General features: G+C 35.1%; 1 protein-coding gene across 3 annotated transcripts in view; it reads left to right on the forward strand.

Moving 5' to 3' along the window:
* The first annotated feature begins 4917 nt into the window (after positions 1-4917).
* The window catches only part of LOC137396652 (uncharacterized), a 47993-nt gene continuing 38469 nt past the window's right edge, over positions 4918-14441 (forward strand). Inside the window, exons 1-4 of one of the 3 annotated variants that reach the window (XM_068082969.1) lie at positions 4918-4971; positions 10822-11072; positions 12477-12758; positions 13466-13519. In XM_068082969.1, coding sequence (XP_067939070.1) covers positions 4958-4971; positions 10822-11072; positions 12477-12758; positions 13466-13519 — 601 coding nt within the window. In that variant the 5' untranslated portion in view covers positions 4918-4957. The remainder of the gene's footprint in view (positions 4972-10821; positions 11073-12476; positions 12759-13465; positions 13520-14441) is intronic. The other 2 variants (XM_068082971.1, XM_068082970.1) reach the window with 2 other exon arrangements.

The raw sequence follows: 14441 nt of genomic DNA on the forward strand, positions 1-14441 counted from the left end.
TATATATATATATATATATATATATATATATATATATATATATATATATATATATATATATATATATAGGTTTATTTAGACACATGGGCTATCATCACTTGGTTTTCCAAGACCAGGATAGAAGGCCAAAAGCTGAGTTGAGCTTGTTCCTTTAACTGGAAGTGTCTATGGTCTATGGGTTAAAGCAATTGAAGTATCTTGATAGTTTCCAAGTATAGATCTCTCCTTCTTGTGAGAGCGTTTTTAACTTTTTATCATTGAAGCATCAATCACAATAACTAGAATCACTCAGTTAAGTTTTACATCTATCTTTTTCAAATGCACACTGATGATTTTCTATAATGATTTAATCTTTACAGTTCTTCAAATAATATATTTAATGAATTAGCAATACTGTAATATTCTGTATTTTCTCTCTACGTACTTTATATATTATATACAGTAAATTAAGTATTTAAATAGATGTATACATGTATATAGTATACATATTTAATGTATATGCAAAGTTAAATATATATATTTATTATACATTATATATACTGCACATATTTACATATAATATGTATACTACATATTATATATAAACTATATGTTCATTCTCCTTACCCACATGCTTCAACCTTCAGTGTCTAGTTTTGTGACACATAAATAGCTTCTCCTATGAAAAGTCACTTAAAAAAAATATTCATATCAAAATGTTTTTTTCAGCATCTAAGTATTGTTATTGTGCAAGAGTTTGTGAAAGTGTGGACCCTTTTGAAATTAAATAAATCGCGAAGAAAAATAATAATATTTGTGAAATGTTATATAAGAAACCAGTCAAACAATTGACATGTCAATCATTGCACTTGCAGTATTCTGTTTTCAACAACGAATTTTCTGAAAGGCATTTTAAAACTACTTTAGCTTACTACTCATATAAATCCTGAATCTAATAATGTAAAGGCGCTTTTATTGGCTAATTTTAACATTGCTGATGCAATCATAGACCATCAATATTTTAAATTAATGTTGTCAGTGCAATACATATATTATATTGATTAGAAATTAATGACTATTATAGCAACTGCAATTAACAAAGTAATCTTGTGTAATAAGCAGAGAACTCTTATACTGTATTTTAGGACCTAATACCTTCTACGATACTTGAAGTGGAATTGGCGTTTTTTAATACCGTTCTTGAACAATGGAGCTTGAATGATTTCATTTACTCACATTTATATACAAATCAGAACTATCACAGTAATGTAGATCTCAATAAAAATGCAACCATGTTATACAGCTGCCAACGTTTAGCATCTTTTGACAACTCTATGCCATATTGTATTCCTAAAGACTGTATAAATCTTTATAACAAAGAAATATTTAATAGTTCTTATAGCATTTGTTGATAGAATTTTCTTACAGGTGTTTAAGAAATATTGTAGTTTAGATACAGGTGTAGCTTTGTATAACAGTGCAAAGTATATAAATTGTTCAACAACATACATGTACTTGAACATATTTTTTAGCAAATTTATTTTCCTGACCTCTTGCCACTTCTGTTATAGAGCTCAGCACATGTGGAGTAGTAGCAGTTATTATTACGACTCTTCTTTATTATTACATATTGCCTTTTATTTTGCAAGTGTTCGACTGAATGACATATGACAAAATATCTGCAAAGAAAGATACTTTAAAAAAACACAAAATAATAAAGTCTCAGTTTTTCAATAATCACATTGTAACAAGCAGATTAAGAGGTCATAGAGTATATTAGCACACACTAAATACACTAATTGTACTACTCCGCTATTGGTCTTCACTTCAGTTATAAACATAAGACACACAGGCCTTGTGTGTCTATTGCGAATGCATACACAAGCACTGCACACTTTGATTGCAATCCATTTGTCCCTTTAACTGTTTGTTAGTTTGGTGACAACAAATCATTAAAGAGAAAAAAGCATTTATAGGTCCTCCTCAAGCTAATCATATCTAGCATAGAAAATGCTACTTTTTGATAGCTGACTTTGACTGCTGAATTTGGTGCATCGTATTTTTATTAGCAATTAAAACTGTTTCAGTAGACAAGTGTTGGTAAGTCTTGAGACTGGCACATTTCCTTTGATAGGTCAAAAATCCACAACCAAGGTGGAGTCTTATCATCAGCCTAAAGCCTGGTTCTCATATCGATTGCAAGACTCAGGCGGTAATAATGCGCGGCAAAATGCTTGCGACGCTAGGCTCTGCGGCTTATGTTTACATAAAGCTTCATCGCTAAAAAAGGCATAAAAAATGTTTGCTTGCCATGCCGTTTTGATAATGCTGACCTTCACCTGTACAGTGCATTTTGGAAAAGTTTTTCCTGCGGCTCTTCACGAAATTTGAACAGCGCTAAACTCTTGCGTTGCCGCTGGCAACTAACGGCGTTTCTCGATGGTACCAGGTGCATAGGTTTACTTTTCACCGCTGATAGCCTGCGGTGCTGTCGCCGGGGCTTTGCAGCGTATATGGGAACCATGCTTTAAGCTTTTCAGCTGCCGTGTTAGCTAATAACTTCTCATTACCTTCATTTGCTTAAGAACAAGCTGATTGTGTGAACTGCACTCACAGTGTGTCAAAATCAAGTCTACTGTGCTTTAACGAAAGCAACCTGTTGATCCTGCACCAGGATCATCAGCATCTTTAGGCAGTTTTCAAAAGCTAATATTCAGCGCTCTTTTTAAATGTGTTGCTTAGAATGACAACTACATAAAGTTATATCCTTAGGACTTGCATGTATTATGGGCACCCTAGTCCTCACTAGTCAGTCTACAACAGTATAGTCTCTTCAATACAGTATGAAACTAAATGTATGCAAATCAACTAAGCTAATTTCAGGAGACATAGTTGAGCAAAGCTCAACTGGTAAAAAATTCTGCACATTGTACTACACATGCACATTCACAATTCTAAACAGTGTGCACATGAATATGTGTAGAAGCCTACAGCAATTGGAACTGATGTATTTGACTTTCTCGTAAAGTGATTGATGATGAGGTGTTACTCACTAAAACTAGAATTTTTCAATCATTCTTTGTGTTTTTGTTTGTTGATAGTACCGGAAATGGGAAACACCAATGCATACAAAGCCTTACTTCATATGTCTTATTGTAGGGAAATGTCCGCTCATAAGCCCAGCTTACCAATATTCCTCATTGAGAAATCAACTCCACACCTTCTCTACTAAATTTGAATCCAACTTATTCATAATTTTCAATGGACTGCATAACAAAATCTAAAGCCTTTATGTTTGTCATTGACTTTCTATGGTGTAGGCTGTAAACTTATGCAGAAGATCCATCAATTTTTTCATAACGTACAAGCACTTGCCTACCAGATTATTTAAGGAAACCAATTTTATTTGATCTGAAGATGAGAAAACCATATGAAAGAAAAAATACACAGTTTAAATCACTCTAAGGAAATATAACTTTGTTGAAAGTGATATATGTTAAACAATTAATTTTCTTGCTTGCTATTTTATTATAATAATGATTTGCGAAACTCTAAAGGCTTTCCGTATTCGTGCATTTTTAACAAAGGGGATCAGCAATTATACCTCTGAGACCATACTGCATCAGTTAATACATATTACATGAAAACGTCAAGTAGAAACTGTGACAGTTCTTTATCTAAATAACAAGTATAGAAAAAAGTATGTAAGCTTTTGAGAAGGCCTTTTTCTATGAGTCGAAAGAATCAAATTGTCACTCTACTACACAAATAACAAGTTGCCAATTTCGATAGGTTGAATAAAGTTAAGAGATAGCTATTCTCATTCTTAGACACTTTCACACACACGACGCACACCACACACACACACACAACACATGCACCACCCACATACCATGCACACAGAATTTCATGCACACATCTCATCACACACCCCACGCACACCATGAGCATACCACGCAAACACCACAAATAAACCTCGCACACACCATGCACCCACCACGCACACAACATCGCGTGCACCCACACACACACACATACGCACACACCCACACACACATACACACACACCTCGCACACCCCATACGCACACCATGCGCACACCATGCGCACATGTCACACAAACACTGCACACACACTGTACATACACCGCACACACTGCACACACACTACTTGCACACCACACACGCACTAGATGCAAACAGTATGCACACCGTATGCACATCACCTGCACAATAAGCCACGCGCACACCATGCACACAAAATCACACACAACCCCACACACCAGACGCACACCAGGCACACACTATGCGCATGCCACGCGCACTTCACTTGCACACTTTGTGCACCCCACACGCACACCATGAGCACACACCACACAAACACGGCACACACACTGCGCACACACCGCACACACCACACACATACTGCACACGCACTACATGCACACTACACATACACCGTACACACAGCACATGCACACTACAAACACACCGCACTTGCGCACAAACACACCCACACACCAAACACACATGACGCACACCCCACATACACACACACCATACACTCACACGGGAAAAGGCACACACAGTAGTAAAAATTTTAACTTAATGGTTTTTCAACTGATAGAAACAAAAATATGGAAAGCATGAAGGTTTGATAATACTGGAAATCAGATATTCAAGGCTCCTAACTTAAAACCCTTAGGCTATACCTACAATCAAAAGAGCTCATACTACTTGCAGTTTATTAGCCTAACATGTTTAGTTTGGGTTCATGTAACTTTTTGCCAGTAAAATGTGCTTACCTGTATGTTGAATAATCTCTCTAAGAATGCATAACAAAGCTTTGTGCGCATTGGTATTTTCCATGAGTCACATCCAGGGTCTAAAAAACAAGCATTTATCGGAGAGCTTCAGCGCTAGTCAATCAATACCTTATCACCACTTAGCTCAATAGCAAGTCAAATGCATCAGCTCTGATGGCTCTCAAAAGGTAGGCTTCTACGTCTATTTGTGTGCAAGTTATTTGCAGCACTGGGTTGCATGCATAGTTCATCTTTAAGCATCTTCACCAGTTTGCTTCAGCATCACTATATCTCTAGTATATCATTATAATAGACACATCCACCTTCTTTAGTACCATACTTGCAGATACTATACTGTAGTAGAATGACTAGTGAGTGATTAGGGTGCACATAAAGCCCGTAAGCCATTAGGGCATAGCTTTATGTGGTGGTCAGAGTGAACAAACCCTTTCAATGAGTTCTAAATATAAACTATTGCACCCTGCCTAACCATGGTTTAGATCAAAGGTTCTTAACCTTTATTGCCCCATTCCCCTTTTCCAAACCTAAAGACAGAAATTCCCCCCTTCCCAACTCCTTCAAATAATGCACCGCAACTAGATAGTGAACTTTATTTACATATATAACTTATATACATGTACATATATATACATGTATATATGCAATTATTACAGTCATGTTTACATGGAATATTAAAAATGAATGTATATTGAAACTCAATATGTCTATTATTGTAAGACAGTCAGCAGACTAGTGTGATCTCTGTGTTTGTTTGGAGCTGACCAGAGTTTTGATGTTAATAGTTGTTGTAGATAGGGCAAACCGTAGGTCAGCTTCTACTTCCAGATGGTTTCTAGATTTGCTCTTTATGGTTAGCATTGATGAAAATGCTGACTCGCAAAGATATGTAGAAGCAAATGGTATGAGCATTTTGAAAGTGGCCAGGCTTATGTTGGAATAAAATCTTTGGGCCTGAACCCAAAACTGCTCTATTGATAGCTCCTTGAAGTCATCTTTTAATGTAGAGTTGTTTGTCAGCTCCAAAAACTCCTCCTGAACCTGTTCCGGAATCTCGTGGGCATTGCGCCTGAAAGGGTCTCGGGTCAGGCTCATCAGTTGCTCTGTCCTAAGATCTAACTTTGGAAACTATCTCTCAAACTCTGATATCAAGCTGTTCAGGTGATGCTTTACGTTGATTAGCAAAGAAGCGGGAGGAGCTTTCTTGTCAACTAATGAATGCAGAACTGAAAATGAAGCTCTTACATTCCCAGTAGCCAGTCTTTCCACCCAGAGTTTGAGCTTGTCCTTGAATGCATTGATACTATCAGTTACATTCAACACATTTCTGTCTCTACCTTGCATCTTTGTGTTCACTTCATTGATTGAACCAAATATGTCAACCAGGTAAGCAAGACACTGATGGAAGCCTTCCACCTGCATTGAAGCCAGTAGTTTGGGTTTGTTATGAGTTTTCAAGAACTCATTGACCTCTGCTTGTAGATTGAAGAAACGCAGAAGCATGTTACCCTTTGATAACCATCGAAGTTCAGTGTGGAACAATAGTGATGAGTGCACAGCATCCATATTTTTGCATAACTTGTGGAAGAGACGTGTTTGCAAGGCAGAGCCTTTGATAAAGTTTACTACTTTAATCACTGAAGAAAGGTGTTCCTGCAATCCTTTGGGAAAATTTTTTGCTGCTAGCGCTTGTCTGTGAATGAAGCAATGGGTACTCACTACTAAAGGATTTTTTTCATTTACCAACTGTGCAAATCCAGCACGGCAGCCAAGCATGGCTGTAGCACTATTAGTGCAAACTCCAATTAGTTTGCCCCAGTCCGGATGTTCTTAGCTGAAGAAGTCGGAAACCAAGTTCGTAACATCAGCAGCTGTGGTGGTCTCTGTTAGAGGACTGCAGAACAGAAATTCTTCCTCAATTGTCCCTCTGTGTACATAGCGTGCAAACACAATCAGCTGTAAAATCATCAAATTGAATGGCAAACATGGGAGATGACTTGATCTTTTCAATTACTTGCCTCTTTATGTCCGCAGACATATCATCGATCCTCGATTTCACTGTGCTGTCTGAGAGGGATAAATCAGCTATCTTTTGAGTGGCTGTGTCTCCGAGAATAATCTTAGTACACTCCAGCAGACAAGGTTTAACTAATGTGTGTCTTTTTATCTCTGGGGATACGGTAAGACAGAGCATAGGATGCCTCGGTAATGGCCTGTGCCTGGATATGAAAGCTGCCAGTGGAATCCAGTTTTGCCCGCTTGAGTTCTCTCTCTTTAGCTTCAAAGAACGGCTTTGATTTATCCTTGTGTTCTGTGTGTTTATTTCTTAAGTGTTGCTTAAGTTGATGTGGTTTCATGGAGTCGTTAGCAAGCACTTTCATGCACAAAACACATTGTGGCACTTCAATGCCGCTTTTAATCACACAAGTGAATTCATAGTTAAGGTAAGAATCATCATATGTTCGTCTTTTTGTCTTTGACATTTCTAACACCTACAATATGGGATATGCAATCAAAATATTTGAATACGCTCAATATCTACATGAGCAAAACATCATACTTATGTTAGGCTACAGAGCAAATTGTCAAAATGTTATACGTTTATGCAAACCAAATCGGTAACTGAACAATTAATATTGCAGGTATGTATATGCATGTAGTGTAGCAATCCTTAACTTTTCCACAGTTTTAGATCTTGGCTTTGTTGAAACTACTGAAATTCATTCACTCCTCGCTGCCCTTTATAAAATAAAAATTTGTGCTACGGAAATCCCCTTAGGCAAACTGCCAAATTCCCCCCTAAAATCCCTAAAATCCCCCCTGGGGGGGGGAATTCTCTCCTGGTTAAGAACCACTGGTTTAGATCCTACTTTAAGATAAAGAAAGTTACTACCCTTACATCCTAATAGCCTTGCGTTGCATTATGGATTCGCCACGACTATTGCAAAAGGTCTGTTTCTGAGGCTAACACAACAACTGATAAACTATAATAGGTTGATGATAAGACTGCACAAAGCACTTTCATAGACATTCCTTTTTTAATATGGAAAATGCACCAGTTGCGGATGAAAAGGTACATATAAACCTGGCTGCTGAATTAAAATATCAAATAAGCATACTTGCAATGCTATATATTTCTAGTTTGTGTGAAAACTAATGCTTATTTTCTCTACCATTTATCTATATATATAAAGCTCAGTGTTTGTTTATCATCTGTTTTGTGGCTTTTGTGCAGTTTTAGCGATGTGAATCTAGCAACGGTCAATTGTGCAGCCAGGCATGAAAGATTGACTACACAGTATACTACGAGTCATTTTTCATGCTATGGGATAAATGTGCATACACTTACGCATCACAATTAAATCTGCCTGCGCTTAATTATGCAGCTTACTGTTTGTTACAGCTAGAACGCCTGAAGTTACCCTTGACACGTAGCAAAATTATTAAGCGAGCTGATTTCGGACATATTTGGACAAGGTTCTTATTATAGTAAATATTTACACTAGTCGAAGTTACTAACTTAAATTATTTGAATTCATTGGATAAAAAGCTTAGACAATGGCAAGTAAATTTAGCAACTAGTGCTAAACTTTTGGGTAAAACTGTGTTTTCTTACTCATGCAATGCCGGGCATTCAGATAGTGCCATCATAAAAATAACAAACATTCAGAGAAACAAATACATTGTACCTGAAGTGTGCAGTCCCTGTGTATGCATTTGCAAGGTTATTCAGTACTAGAAAGTACATGTCTTCTGTCTATATCTGTAATTCAGATCGATAACAGAGTAGTGCATTTAGTGCTTGCTAGAAGATTCTATGGCTAATTACATGTAATCTGTCTTTTGTATAATTGTATTACTAAATTACAGTGTAGAAAAGCAAAACATTATCAAAGTATTTGAAGTTTTAATTTAAAAGTGAATAAGCTGACAATAAATAACTCAGTAGCTCCATCTCACATTGCACTAATTATGCAGATACCTTACAAGAACACTGTTGTTATATTTAACTGTTTTTGTAAATCAAGCAAAAGTTATACTTTGGTAACAATTTATGGCATGACCAGGCTCCTGTGGCAAATCAAGGTCATTTAGAAAATGACTATTCACATCAAAAATGAAAGGTAATTGGCAAAAATCTCACATCAGCTGTGACAGCCTGTTAGTAATCTTGTGTCAAAGTTCCCTGTGCAGTATTTCGGGAAGAATTGTGCCTTGCAAGACATTAACAATGTTCAACACTTGCACTTATTGTCAGTAGTCCATATATTTATGGAACAGTCACTAGTGTTTTCAGCCTAAATTATAACCATCTTTAGTTATTTGCTGCTAATGAGTTGCTATAACAAAATAGGGTTACCTGTTAGTAAAGTATCAGCAGTAATTTATACAATGAGGATTGTTAGCATAAGTTTGTTTGAAATGTTAACAAGTTAAATTAAAATGTTTCTTTGCTATAAGCAGTAAATATAATTGCAAGAAACCTTTTTTGAGGTAAGTCAGTATACTTGATCACACAAATGTGGGATTAAAATATTACGACTTTGCAATTACATAAAAATGTTAATACATGCAGTTATGAAAGAAACCTTGATACATTTCTAAATTATTTTCTATAACATTTTTATAAGAATTCACAACAATATAATGAGATGTGATTATAAAAGTAAACTTTGCTGCGCTTAGTCGCCATTGTTACTACTAATCTGTAACAAAGTGAATAATATTAACAAGTTGTTTAACTGACACAATGCTGAATTAAAATATTAAGACTTCACAATTACATAAGCAATGTCAATGGTTACTAAGAACAAAGACTCTCTTCATTCTTAGTTTTGTTATTCATCTCAACAATGGACTAAAGTGACTGTAGAAAATGTTTCAATACCCAGACCACCCAGAAAGTAAATATGTTTACAAGAGTCAGAAATCAATTAACCTTTTTCAGCAGTTTGTAACTCTTTGAATACAAAGTCGACTGTGCAACACAAAAGCTATAAATTTTGTTATGCACGTATAACTAGGTGCATGTTATTATTAAGTTTGATCACTGTTCAATATAATGTGGGGAATGTTTTCTGCCTTCTGCACAAAGTTGGTTTGTAAATAAAGAACATTGATGAGCTGACGCTTATAGCAAGCAATATCCTGAAGAGCTACAATGCAGTTTAGTCACATTTTCTGTGCCTATCATTACAATTGTAAAAACCAACATTATAGTTTTATTTGTATCTGTTTGGGGGTTAAAACCTTTTAGAAAAGTTTTCCATACGGGAAACTTTTTTCTCAAACCATAATGCTCGTAATTTGTGTTAGAGGTTCGGTTTGTTGTTTTTTACCAGTCTATTCAGCTATTTTATTTCAGGAGTAAATATCTGTGTTGTACATGCAGATATTGAACACAGTTAACCGATAGGATGTCACTTTCTCATTATTATCTTCACAAGAACCCTTCCCTTATATATTTTTCTAGTATACTTTATACAAAGTCCAATTAGTTAACACTTTTGAACAATACAAAGTTACTATAATCAAAATCATAAATCTGTTTGAAAGTTGATTTAACAAAAGGGCTGAAACAGAGAAAGCGCTTGTTGATTCTATGTGCATGTTTTTTTCTTGATGCTGTATTTTTAGAATCTTCCACCCCGCTGCCTAGAGCACAAACACTGCCTTCCAAATTGACAGTGTTTGTGCTCTAGGTATAGTTAATAAGCTTTTGATGATTGATGAGCATAGGTGGAGGCCGATAGTTTTTAGGTTCATGATTCCTTTCTCACATCAATGAAAAAAGCTATGTTACTAGTAAACCTTGAAGTTAATTGTATTGATCTAACATAAACGGCAATTCCTTATTACCTATTCAAAGCTTCCATTACAATGTCTTATTTCTTTTAATGATAAGTAAAACAAACAGCGTATCAATCAATTAATCTAAAATACTTGATCATATTAAACAGGGAAATGGATTAAATAGATATTGCAGAATATAGTTCAATGCTTACCGGTTGTATTGACAGGCTGTACCTGCTGTTCCTCTTTCACTCACAACTGCAATACGATAGCTTCGCTCTACTTCAAGTGAAGATTATCTGGAAGTGCAGTGGTAAGCAGTCAGAGTATACTTACTTTGATTGTCAGACAGACAGAAGTCTTACCGATGGCTGCTACTACCTGATCCACTTTGCACAATATAGACCTTGTAATGATGTCTGTGATGGAGTAAAAGTTGGGTCTAGAGATGAGGAGAGATGTCATGCTGACTGTCCAGGTACTCAGAGTAGTGAAGTCAGCACATCTTTGTATACTAGTACAACCATAGATTTAAGTCTGTGTAGACTTTGTAAAGTTTTTCATAAAATTATAGCTGGAATGTTGATTGATGGGTTTTACGAACTTCTAAAATTTGTAAGTAGTATTATAATACTAACGGTTTACAGACATTTCATTATCAATAAGACGTTATTAGTGTTTAAATACATTCATCATCCTACGCCTTTTTACATCAGTATACTATATATGATTCCTATCTTTTTCTTTTACTAAAACCAGGTACAACTCATCGTAAAACTCTATTGAAGTTGTTCCCAGAGTTCATCTCAAAACTTAATGTTTTCCATGTTCTATTTTTGATTGCCAAACTTTCATTGGAACTTCCAATTTTCCAAATTTCAACTTCATGTCAGATCATTCCACTAAACTTTTCATAGTTGTCGTCTAATAACGTTAATTAAAAGGTTCTAAACTACATTCTTACTATTACCAAAATTCCTCTAATTTAACGCCACCTCTATTTGACAGCCACTATAAAAGAAAGGTTGGAAAATAGAGAGCAACAAATTTGATCCCAACTTTGACACTCTTTGTTTTTTACGAACCCATAATAGCAAGTACAAAAGTACAAAACGTGTCCATCAAATCTTATTAAAAATGAATCTTTTACTTCAAGAACAATTAATTCTCTCGTTGTCCAACTCCAAAAGTCTTTCATTTTTTGTCTTTAAAACTTTGAAAACAACATCATATAAATAATAATAACTATCAGGCTAATAGCAGTTCCCTGTTTAACATGGTCTTGATACTTCAAAGTACATATATATAAAAATTGTTTACATTTAGGATGGTATATGAACGACTATTTTAGGCTAAAAGTTACGCTTAGCAGGCATGCGGCTGCTAAATTTTTATTGTTAAATCCCACATCTATTTGTGCTAAGTGCAACGCGTAGAAATTTAGCTCTGCTGAAAAAGTTTTTGATGCCAATAATGACTAGTTCAACAATGCAAAAGAAGAGTTGAGGTCAGAAAACGCTGTGATAACTATTGAACAACCAAAATATTTTCATTCCATCAAAAGCAACTATCAGAATGCAACTGGTCAGGCAAATATTTCTGTTTCAAGTTAGAAAGATGCAAAAGTTTTTATTCAATTAGGTTTAACAGTGACTTGCTTCAAAAAAAAAATTTACACGACACTGAACTTTGAATATTTCTACATGTAGTGTAGGCGCATGGTAGCGTGTCATACACTGAGATTGTGCATGGCATAATGATTTCGATTTTGGACTTCATTAATTTTTGTAGATCATGAAAGACTTGTATTCTTTTTTAATTCTGTTGATTTACTTTTTTAAAACATGAGGGATGAGCAAAATAATAAAATTGTTTATTTTAGAATACCTTAACAACTACTGTCAAGCTAAAAGCCTTGAAGCTTTGGCCGCAACTCAGCCAACACCAAGTTCTAGCATGAGCAGGGTGAACCCAGAAATCTCCTCGGTTACTCAGATGAATGTCTCTGACAGAGTAGAGTTGGTGTTGTTGGCTACACTGATATTTATTGCATGTCTATTACTGTTTGTAACAATTGGCTCAGTGGTCCTTTGTCTACAGTGTAAAAAGAAGAGATCGAGACTTCAGGCTCAGAATAATGCAAAACTTCCCACTAACAAATTAGGTAAGTAATGAGGTAGTTATTTATAGTTTAGCTCTTCAATCAAATTAACTTTTCGTACCCAGTAAAGAGAGTAATAAAAGTTCTGTAGTTGACTCAAACTAGACATTCAAAAAGGATAAATCATAGATGAACTGTTAATATAAACATTATCCAAAGTAATGTATCAAAGTAGAAATGATGATTTTGAATGAGTCTATTGAGTACTCATATGGATATGACTTGAAATAAGCAAACAAAGATATATGTGGTGTGGTCATTTCGGTGCAGATTGCTATCTTCAACCATAAAAAATGTAATGTTCAAAATTCAACTTACATTATTTAAACATAGTTTTACTGCTATTCAGTTTGTACGTTTAAATGAGAATTAATTTAATATATAATTTATTGCTAGTGACTAAATTTGCATTTAGTACTAATGTTGCGAATGAGAATTTTAGTTTTCCAATAAATGAGTCTTGTTAATTTTTACGATACCATAATAGAAAATATACAACATTTTTAAATAATCATAAAACCCATATGCAAAGTTTGTAATCAAAACACTACTAACCCATTTAGTTTACAAGGATAAGTAAAATTTTATTAGCTAGCAAATTACTACAGAATTGTTTTTGTAAATGTTTTAGATTATCGATGAGATTTTATAAATGTTACTAATTGGCATTTAACCAAAGGCTTGTAAGCTTTTACCTTGTTATTTTGTAGTGGCTCAAAAGGAACTTGAAGAAACCTACATGTTGTCTCTACAGCTTTCAACAGGTATACAAGAGGTTTATGCTTTATCACTAAACTTCAGCATCCACTTACCTTCAGTGTACATCTATTTATAACATAGACTTACCTTTAGTGTACATCTATTCATAACATACACTTATCTTCTGGCTACAATTATTTATAACATATAGCTTCAGAAACATCTATTAAAAACATACACTCACTTTCAATGTACATCAAGTTATAGCATACATTGACTATCTATGTTCATGTATTTATAACATTCATTCACCTTGAATCAGTGTATGTCTATTTCTGACACCTACATAAGAACCTATTTAAATGGTTATCAGTGTTATCGTAGAACGCTGAGACCAGGGTCATAGCAATAGGCCTCTTAGTCACTATGATCGTAGGGGCGAGGAAGGCTTGGCCATTGTTAGTGCACTCGTGGTACCAAAAAATACTGAGATACCAAGAAAACTATGAAAGATAAATCAAGTGTGGAAAAATGAAAAAGGGGCAGAGCCTAAAACAAAAGTAAAAGTATAATTGGAAGAAGGTTTGATTGTTTCGGCACAGCAGTATACACACACTCTCTGCATGCTTTCAATATGGTTTATTACCTGTCATGCATGTAAACTTTTACATTTACTAGCGGAATGCTCGACATTCCGCTAGTAAATATAAAAAACTAGCTTATAAACAGTGGCAGGTAATGTAGTTGCTTGCTATTTGCCAATAGGCTGAAACATTTCCAATGACTAATTTGAGTAAGCTATTATCGCTAAACTCATCAATCAGTGGCGCTGCACCGTAATACAGAGTGCTACGCATTTTTTAACCGACATTTTTTGTATTGACTCATATCGTCCATTGTATCAACTGCATCTCATGTAGCTTATTTAGTCAGTTTATTGCCCGGTAAACAGGAGGTTCTGAGAACAAATCTATGTGATACAAAATT

The sequence above is a fragment of the Watersipora subatra genome, chromosome 5, assembly GCF_963576615.1.
Source record: "Watersipora subatra chromosome 5, tzWatSuba1.1, whole genome shotgun sequence".
NCBI lineage: Eukaryota > Metazoa > Bryozoa > Gymnolaemata > Cheilostomatida > Watersiporidae > Watersipora > Watersipora subatra.